At 55.8% G+C, this 9,961-nt stretch overlaps 1 protein-coding gene across 1 annotated transcript; it reads left to right on the forward strand.

The window, feature by feature from the left end:
• Positions 1-690: 690 nt before the first annotated feature.
• HECTD3 (HECT domain E3 ubiquitin protein ligase 3) lies at positions 691-9,499 on the forward strand. The gene is made up of 21 exons (XM_004025676.4): positions 691-1,175; positions 1,358-1,518; positions 1,767-1,859; positions 1,939-2,074; positions 2,377-2,492; positions 2,578-2,691; positions 2,834-2,916; positions 3,355-3,520; positions 3,741-3,822; positions 4,467-4,649; positions 4,791-4,843; positions 5,031-5,095; positions 5,251-5,354; positions 5,937-6,056; positions 6,170-6,259; positions 7,244-7,450; positions 7,673-7,802; positions 7,911-7,985; positions 8,109-8,190; positions 8,305-8,376; positions 8,469-9,499. The coding sequence occupies exons 1-21, from the start codon at positions 807-809 to the stop codon at positions 8,551-8,553; spliced, it is 2,586 nt and encodes an 861-aa protein (XP_004025725.1). The 5' UTR covers positions 691-806; the 3' UTR covers positions 8,554-9,499.
• The last annotated feature ends 462 nt before the right edge of the window (positions 9,500-9,961 follow it).

The following is a 9,961-nucleotide window of genomic DNA, read 5'->3' on the forward strand; positions in this document are numbered from 1 at the left end:
TGTAGCGACGCAACAACAAAGGCCCAAAAGAAAACTCCGCTGTAACTATATCTTACGGTGACATGAGGAATTTGTTCACATCTGACAGTCTGGGTATCCGGAGGCTTGGCGCAAGTCCCACTCATGATACCAACAGTCTTATCCAGCCAGGTCCATACTATAGCCTGGACCTATAGTAGGTGCCGAGGTTAGCTCTGCTCAAGACAGCCCCGGCCTTTAAGGAGCTACAAGACTGGGGAAACAGAAATCAGCAATCACATTAAAATGAATAATGATCTCCAGTGTCCTTGGGATTAGGAGTGACAAACAGAATCAACCCTAATGACTCAAGACTCCTGTCAGTGGCAGGGGAAGGGGCCATTGTCTCAAACACTTTAGTCACACCACCCATAGGATAGGGAGGCCAGCAGATTCGCTGGGAGTGGGAGGAAAAACAGCAGGCCGAAGAACCAGAAAAATGACTGTTGGCAATGACCCAGGCTAACTAGAATGATGACTTGAATGAGGGTAGTAGCAGTAGAGATAAAATGGTAGTCACAAGGAAATGGAGAGAGGGAGATTGATCAGGTAGCAATCACCAATCTTGGGTTTGGTCGGCTGGGTTAGGGTGGCACAGAGATAAGTAATATGGTTGAGTGTGGGAGTACACAGTGCAATACAGTGAGAGCTGGGGTGCGCTTAGTCCAGAACATACGGCAAAGGCTGGCCAAAGGCGGGGAAGGGCGTGGTGGGAAGCTCTGTCCGCGGTCGCGCCAGCTGTTCCCCGGGCAGGGTCGCCCCTAGGCGCTCACCTCCGCCACTTCGCCATGGCGGGTCCTGGCCCGGGCGCGGTGCTGGAGTCCCCCCGGCAGCTGCTGGGCCGCGTGCGCTTCTTGGCAGAGGCAGCGCGGAGCCTCCGCGCCGGGCGGCCGCTGCCGGCAGCGCTGGCTTTCGTGCCGCGAGAGGTGCTCTACAAGCTTTACAAGGACCCAGCGGGACCGTCGCGCGTGCTCCTGCCGGTGTGGGAGGCAGAGGGCCTGGGGCTGCGTGTGGGCGCCGCAGGCCCAGCCCCCGGTACCGGCTCCGGGCCCCTCCGCGCCGCCCGCGACAGCATTGAGCTCCGGCGCGGCGCCTGCGTGCGCACCACGGGCGAGGAGCTGTGCAACGGCCACGGGCTCTGGGTGAAGCTGACAAAGGTGCGCTCTTCCCTGCCCAGGACCCGGTAAAAGACTCCCGGGGCCAGAGAAACCTCTGGCTGTTTCCCTTTCCTCCCCTGTATTGAGTTGGCATTGCGTTCGGCGCCCTTTGCCCTGGGCTGGGCACGACAGGCGGCTGGGCAGTTCCCTGACGGCTGTCCCCATCCTACGCGTCCCGGCAGGAGCAGCTGGCAGAGCACCTGGGCGACTGCGGGCTGCAGGAAGGCTGGCTGCTGGTGTGCCGCCCGGCGGAGGGCGGAGCCCGCCTGGTACCCATCGACACTCCCAACCACCTCCAGCGGCAGCAGCAGCTCTTTGGCGTGGATTATCGGCCGGTGCTCAGGTACTGCACTTGAAGGAGCGGGGCTGGCTGTCAGAAGGCCGGGCCAGGAGGGCTTGGGAACACTTCAGCCACAGCCTGGGGTGGGTGGGATACTGGAGCGGAGGCAGGGTTAAGAACAGAAAGGGGCGGGACGTGAAGGGGGCTCGGGTGGAGACTGGGAGAGCCCTGAAGAAAGCTACACGGCAAGGAAGTACTGTCCTGCTGACCGCTGATGTCTCCCCATCCCACTCCCTACTCTGTGCCCACAGGTGGGAACAGGTGGTGGACCTGACATACTCACATCGCCTGGGATCGAGACCTCAGCCGGCAGAGGCATACGCAGAAGCTGTACAAAGGTTACTGTGAGTGAGCTGGAATGGGGTGGGGAGGAAGGAGCTCTGCGTCTGGGCCCAGTCTAATTAGGGGCTTGGGGTTGCTTAGCTATGTACCCCCGACATGGACCTACGAGTGCGACGAGGACCTGATCCACTTCTTGTATGACCACCTGGGCAAGGAGGATGAGAACCTGGGTAGCGTGAAGCAGTATGTGGAGAGCATAGACGTTTCCTCCTACACGGTGGGTGCTGGGGCTCCTCCCACCCCAGACAAGATATAGTCACATCCCTCAAGGCTAGATCCAGAAAGAACCCCCACCTGCAGGCCAGGACCAAAACAGGGTCCCCACGGGCCACACTCAGTTCAGCTCCCCATCTTGGACGTCTATAGGACCCCTTACATACCCAGCGGCCCCCTATCCCATACTAGTTGCCCGTTAGCCCAACTTCACTATGCTTTCTCTCTGGTGCTCCTGGCCCAGAGCACAAGCCCAGTGCAGGGAGGGAGGGTAACTGCTGACTTCACGTCTCTGCCCCTCCCCAGGAGGAGTTCAACGTGTCCTGCCTGACAGACAGCAATGCCGATACCTACTGGGAGAGCGATGGGTCCCAGTGCCAACACTGGGTACGGCTTACTATGAAGAAGGGCACCATTGTCAAGTAAGTAGGCTCTGGGCAGGACAGGGTGGGTGGGCTATGTCCCTGTGGGTTCGCAAAGACTCATATTCACACTCTGACCCTTCAGGAAGCTGCTACTCACAGTGGATACCACAGATGACAACTTTATGCCAAAGCGGGTGGTGGTCTATGGGGGCGAAGGGGACAACCTGAAGAAGCTGAGTGACGTGAGCATTGACGAGTGAGCACGCTGGCCTGGGGAGGGAAGTAGGGCATGTTCCAAGCCTAGCCCAGCTTGAAAGCCTAAGTTTGAGTGAGACTCCAGCAGTCTCTGAAGGCCTGAGGCAGGAGGTATCTGAAGTGCCTCACACTCATCTCCTCAGGACCCTCATCGGGGATGTCTGTGTCCTGGAGGACATGACCGTCCACCTCCCGATCATCGAGATCCGCATCGTGGAGTGCCGAGGTGAGGTTTAAGGCTATAAGGAGGGAAAGAGAGCCCGGCGTGGAGATGGGGGCAAACAGACAGTGTGGAGAGAAGAGGATGGGCTTGGAGTTGGCGTGAAGGCGATGCTGAACTAACTCCAGGATTTGGAGCTTTGGGGCCTGAGCCAGCTGGGACATGCCAGGTATAGGCCTGCCTTAAAGCTATACAGGTGGTTGGGCTCACCTGGAAGAGGAACTGAGTTGGGACCCTCAGGCGTCCCAGCATTCTAGTGGAAGACAGAGGAATCAGCAGGAATAGATCAATCAGAATCAGGTGATAGAAGGTGATCCCGAAGGTCCCGAGTTTCTAGGGGCTAACGGTGACACAAGGCTGAGCGTTCAAGGAGCCAGTCCCAGGTCTGAGGGCCAAGGAGGCAGCAGGTGCTGTAAATGACCTTACTCTGACCCCTTCCCCCAGATGATGGGATTGATGTTCGTCTCCGAGGGGTCAAGATCAAGTCGTCTAGACAGCGGGAACTAGGGTTGAATGCAGACCTGTTCCAGCCAACTAGTCTGGTGCGATATCCACGCCTAGAAGGCACCGACCCTGAAGTACTGTACCGCAGAGCTGTCCTCCTGCAGAGGTAGCTGTGGTCCTGGACCTATGGGCCCTTCCCTTCCCCCAACATTGAGCCTTGTGTGTCTGCATGGAGGAGGTTCCCAAGGTCTCATAGTATAAGCTGTTCAAGGGTCAGAGAAGCCCCCAGGTCCTGCCTTTTCCTGTCCCTTTGTGTTGGGGAGTTGGGGGTGTTACATGTATGCTAAACTCTTTAGCTGCAGTCAATCTTTATCTACCCATGCCAGATTCATCAAGATCCTCGATAGTGTCCTGCACCACCTGGTACCTGCCTGGGACCACACACTGGGCACCTTCAGTGAGATTAAGGTGAGCCGACCCAGCCAGTGCTGGTCTTGGCATTTCCCCTTCCTGCTCACGTAGTTTTTCATTCCTTAGCAGAGTTCCTAAAATCTACTCTAGGTCAAGACCTTTGCTGGGTCTGGGAACATAGGAAGAAAGCCAGAACAAATGGTCCAAATTTAGTGTTTGGGAGGCTGTTCCCCAGCCTCCTTGGTATTCCAGAGTGTGTGGAATACCCAAGGGCTGTTGACAGCACAGGCAGGGCAGGTTGCGTGAAAGGTACATACAGGGAGTTACCAGCAGCTCAAGATGTCTTGAGAAAAGTGTGCCAGTAGGTGTGAGTATGACAGAGGGATGAGGGTGGAAGGATGTGGGCAGGAGGCAGGTCCTGGTTGCAGAGGGCCCTGTGGGCCAGGCTGTGAAGCAAGGACTTTGTCCCAGGGTAGTGGAGCTGTTGGAAAGGTGAGGAAGGTAATGACAGTATTAGATTTTTTTGTTTTAGAAAGCTCTCCCTGGTGGCTGAACTAAGGAGGGGACTGGAGACAAGGACAGGGATGGACTAGACTTGAACTGAAATGGTGGAATTGGATACAGGCAGAGGGGAAAGTTCCAGGGCTTGGATAGAGGCTGACTGCCCACTCATTCCTGCTCCGGCCACCTCTCCTCACTAGCAAGTGAAGCAGTTCCTACTGCTGTCCCGCCAGCGGCCCGGCCTGGTGGCTCAGTGCCTGCGTGACTCTGAGAGCAGCAAGCCCAGCTTCATGCCACGCCTATACATCAACCGCCGTCTTGCCATGGAACACCGTGCCTGCCCCTCTCGAGACCCTGCCTGCAAGAATGCAGTCTTCACCCAGGTCTGCACCACCTAGGGTCCGACTGAGATAGGATCAGTCAAGGGCCAAGGGGGCTAGGCCAAGAGGGACCTGAACAAGTTCTTGGGGCAAGTATAGGGCCAGGTCTTGCTTTCCTATGACTCCTTTCCTCCTTGCCCCCAGGTATATGAAGGCCTAAAGCCCTCTGACAAATATGAAAAGCCCCTGGACTACAGGTATGGCATGAGAGTGAGGGACTTACTCGGGACATCTGTTTGTGCACACAAACACACACACACACACACACACACAACTGCTCGAGGCACCCCTCGCCATGACTGCTTTTCCCAGGTGGTCTCTGAGCTGATGAATTGTGCTGCACCTGGCCCCACATGATGACAAATCTGCCCACGTTTTTTGCAGGTGGCCCATGCGCTATGACCAGTGGTGGGAGTGTAAATTTATTGCAGAAGGCATCATTGACCAAGGTGAGGCCCTGAGGGAGGATCTCAAGGGTCTTGCTTGCTGCCCTATCAAAGTGGTAGAGGCTTTTCACCAGCTAATGATGATGGGGGACCTATTCATTACCCCATTATGGGAGCTGGGCTCTTGAGTGCCCAGCTGAGGGCATCTGTCATTTCAGGGGGTGGTTTCCGGGACAGCCTGGCAGATATGTCAGAAGAGCTGTGCCCTAGCTCAGCGGATACCCCCGTGCCCCTGCCCTTCTTTGTACGCACAGCCAACCAGGTAATCTCCGTTTCCATCTCTGCAAACCTCCCAGGTGCCAGATTGAGCTAGAAAGGGGGCAGAGGAGGGGGCCAGATTGAGCTAGAAAGGGGGCAGGCACGGTGGCTCATGCCTGTAATCCCAGCACTTTGGGAGGCCAAGGCGGGCAGATCACGAGGTCAGGAGTTCAAGACCAGCCTGGCCAATGTAGTGAAACCCCATCTCTACTAAAAATAAAAAAAAATTAGCCGGGCGTGGTGGCACGCGCCTGTAGTCCCAGCTACATGGGAGGCTGAAGCAGGCGACTCGCTTGAACCCAGGAGACGGAGGTTGCAGTGAGCCGAGATCATGCCACTGCACTCCAGCCTGGGTGACACAGTGAGACTCTGTCTCAAAAAAAAAAAAAAAAAATAGAAATAGGGCAGAGGAGGGACTGAGTTGCTCAGGGCAACCTCTGGGCAGACAGGGAGAGGAGGAGCCACTGTGCATTTGAAGGGATCATTTAGTGGAAAATGTTCCCAGTGGAAAATGTTCAGGGAAGTCTTTGGGCCAGGAAAATAGGGTGTATCTCATGCCACGCTCACAGCTCTGTCTCTGGGGCAGGGCAATGGCACTGGTGAGGCTCGGGACATGTATGTACCCAACCCCTCCTGCCGAGACTTTGCCAAGTATGAATGGATCGGACAGCTGATGGGGGCTGCCCTTCGGGGTAAGGAGTTCCTGGTGAGTAGCCTTATCCACACCCCGGTCCGATCAGCCCTGGCCCCTGGAAGGAAAGGCCAGCCAAACCTGGGCAGCTCAGGGTGAGAAGACAGTGGGGAGTGTTTGTCACACAGGTCCTGGCCCTGCCTGGTTTTGTGTGGAAGCAGCTTTCTGGTGAGGAGGTGAGCTGGAGCAAGGACTTCCCAGCTGTGGACTCTGTGCTGGTGAGTAGGACCTGGAACCAGTGTTTCCTCTGCCCAGCCCCTAAAGGTTGGTCCTCCCTAAAGCTGTTCTGTACCTTGTTCTTTCACCACACACAAGATCCCTCTCCAATCCATCCACTCCCATGGCTTCAACTACTGTCTGTAGACTCGTGACCCCTAAAATCCTGACCTCTAGCCCCAGCCTCTCCTAAGCCTGGGGCCATATATGTATCTGTACCCTCGACGTTTGCCCCAAGATGGCATCTCAGGCTCAGTGTGTTCTTTATCTTCTCCGAAGACTACTCCCCTCTAGGGCTCCTGCCTCAGAAGGGCACCATGTCCCACTCCTCCCCATCCCAAAGCCCACAGGGCCATCCTTCACCCCTTCTCCCTCGCCACCACATTCTTAAGTCTTCCTCTGTAATCTGTCTGCTTTTCCTATCTCACTACTGTCTCCCTGCCTGGTTGAGGACACCTTTCCTCCTTAGCTAATCACTTACTAAAAAGCTGGTGTCCCTGTCTCCGTTCTTACCTGTTTGGTCTCCATGCAGCCACAGTAATTCATTTCACTCTCCTTATTTAAACTCATTGATGGCTTGGCCCTGGGCTTAGGATAGAATGCAGAATCTGTAAAGGCCTTATGTGAACCCTGTGTCTCCAGCCACTTGGTTCACATTCAGGCTCCAGCCACACAGTTTCCTTAGGCCTTTTGCTCTTTCCAGCTTTCTCCAAGATGTTCTCTCTCCTAACTTCCCTTATGTCCCAGCCATCATTTGGGTCTCAGCTGAGACACCATTTTCCACAGGATGCCTCCTCTGGCCTCCAAGGCTGGTTAGGTGTTGTCTTGATGCTTTTACAGCTCTTGTACTGACACCCTCATTCCCTGCTGCCTCCATGGGGACTGCCTTGCCTGGCTGTCTCTGCTTCCCTGTGAGCGTCTTGTGGAAAGACAGGGACTATCTCCACAGTGAAAAGGTTACCTCCCTGCCTCTCTCCAACCCCTAGGTGAAGCTCCTGGAAGTGATGGAAGGAATGGACAAGGAGACGTTTGAGTTCAAGTTTGGGAAGGAACTAACATTCACCACTGTACTGAGTGACCAACAGGTGGTGGAGCTGATCCCTGGGGGTGCAGGCATCGTCGTGGGATATGGGGACCGTTCTCGTTTCATCCAACTGGTTCAGAAGGCACGGCTAGAGGAGAGCAAGGAGCAGGTAGTACCCAGAGGCTAGTAGAACAGAGAACTTTGGCCCCTCCTGAGCCCCAGCTCCTGGGACCCAGAACGCAGCCTGTAAGCCACCAGTACTCCAAGAACTCCGGCCCCCACCATTCCTCAGTGCCACCTTTCTGCTGCTAAAAGGCCACAGTGATGCCCCCCAGTGTGAGGCGGGAGGTGTGCCCTCTTCCCCAGCCAAGCCTTTTTACCCACTCCCCAGGTGGCAGCTATGCAGGCAGGTCTGCTGAAGGTGGTGCCACAGGCTGTGCTGGACTTGCTGACCTGGCAAGAGTTGGAGAAGAAAGTGTGTGGGGATCCAGAGGTCACTGTGGATGCTCTGCGCAAGCTCAGTGAGTTCCCCAAGGCAGGGCAGGGCAGCACAGCACAGCACAGGGGTTGGGGCTCAAGGACTGGGCAAGATGAGACCCAAGAATGAATGCTGGCCTTGTCTCCACCAGCCCGGTTTGAGGACTTCGAGCCATCTGACTCGCGGGTGCAGTATTTCTGGGAGGCACTGAACAACTTCACCAACGGTCAGTGGAGGAGGGCAGGGTGACACCTGGGTTTGGACTCTGCTGCTGAGTTGCAGAGGCAGGGTAGAAGTTGTAGACCCTCCCTCACCATCCACGCAGGCACTGATTTCCTTCTCCCTCCAGAGGACCGGAGCCGCTTCCTGCGCTTTGTCACGGGCCGCAGTCGCCTGCCAGCACGGATCTACATCTACCCAGACAAGCTGGGGTGAGTGCTGGAGGGAGGCCTGAAGGTGCCATGGCTGCCTTCTGTCCTCCCTCCCCACACACGTACATGTGCCCCAACACATCTTCCTGACCTATGGTCCCTCAATGCCCCCAGCTACGAGACCACAGACGCGCTGCCCGAGTCTTCCACTTGCTCCAGCACCCTCTTCCTGCCACACTATGCCAGGTGGGTTTTTTCCTAGGCTCGATTTGGGGCCCAGGGGACCCCATCACCCCTGGTAGCGATGGAGGGACCTGACCAAGTCCCCATTCCCACAGTGCCAAGGTATGCGAGGAGAAGCTCCGCTATGCGGCCTACAACTGCGTTGCCATCGACACTGACATGAGCCCTTGGGAGGAGTGAGGCGTGCCGCCGGCTGTGGGACCAGCAAGACTGCACGTGTCCCTCTTGGCCTTGCCCAGGGCGAAGACACCTTCCCTGCCCTGGTTTGGCTGACGTGCTCAGCAAAACCCCGTGTGCCCCGCTCCTGTGTGCAGTTGGAGTAGGGGCAGCTGGCGTGGTCAGGTGAACACTAGTGGCCCAGCCCCGCAGACCCACAAGCCCTACCCGTGCTGGGGCTTGCTTCCCGAGGTATTTCACCTCTTAAGAGGGAATCTTCCACAAGCCCAGCACAAGCTGCCAGGCCTGAGCTACTTGAAGGGGGCCATCTAGGTCCCCAACCCATGGACTTTGCCTCCATTTTCAGCTCCACCTTTTTTCTCCCATTTTCTCTCTGGCTTTCTTCAGCCATGACTCACAACTAAAAACATAAAACACTGGAGGTTAGTGGAGGCCCTTCCCCAAGCAGGGAGCCTGGGATGGGCGGGGAGTGATAGCCAAACTCGTTGGTCACCTGCTCCAAGAAGGAAGCAGTAGCTGAGCACCTGCCCTCACATACTGCTCTTTTCCTCCTCTCCCTCCATACCAGAGATGTGGTGAGCTCTGTTCTTCTACCAACCCAGTCTCAACACACAAAGTGCCATCACCTTCCCTGACTCAGAACCCACATCCACTCAATGTGAACTCTACTACCACGACCTCCCCATATTCCTCACTTCTCCATCACCTCCAGCCTGACTCCCTGTCTGCCCTTTCACCCCCAAGATTTTGCACAGGTTAAGGCCAGTTATGGCCTTTTTGAAATCTGTAATAGCTCCCCTTTCCCCAACTCTAAAGCCTAGACCTTAAACCTGTTCCTAGAGCTATGCACACCCCTGCCCCAGTTTACCGTTCCTCCCTCAGGGCCTCCGTGACACTCCATGAAAAGAAGTTCTTGCATACCGGAAAGTTGAATAAATGGATGAATTCATTCCTTCAGAATGTGTTTATTGGGCCCTGGGCTTAGGCACAGGGTCACAAGGAGAAATCGACTTTAGTGTCCTACTCAGAGCCAAGAAGTTGGATGTGAAATGCAAGTAGAGGCTTCTCAGTGACAGACTTTGCACAGTTACACATCTGGGGCTGAGCAGAGATGTAAGGGCCCCACTGCGCAGAAAAGGGAAAACAAGCAAACAGGCTGGCCTGGCATTTTCTGGCATGGATATGGTGATTTGGAGGATGGGAGTCCACTTCTGGAGCCAAATGGGCAGAAGAATTTGACATCATAGAAGACAGAGACGGGAGGGCTGACAAACCAGCCAGGTCAGGGTTGTTGACAGAAGTGGAGGAAGTAGTGTCTTTATTACCCTGCCCCCAACCCGTTGCAGTCCTTTTTGGGTGTTTGTTTGTTTGTGTCTCTGTTGCTTAGGCTGGCGTGTAGTGGTGCAGTCAC

The sequence above is a fragment of the Gorilla gorilla genome, chromosome 1 (genome assembly GCF_029281585.2).
Source record: "Gorilla gorilla gorilla isolate KB3781 chromosome 1, NHGRI_mGorGor1-v2.1_pri, whole genome shotgun sequence".
Classification (NCBI taxonomy): domain Eukaryota; kingdom Metazoa; phylum Chordata; class Mammalia; order Primates; family Hominidae; genus Gorilla; species Gorilla gorilla.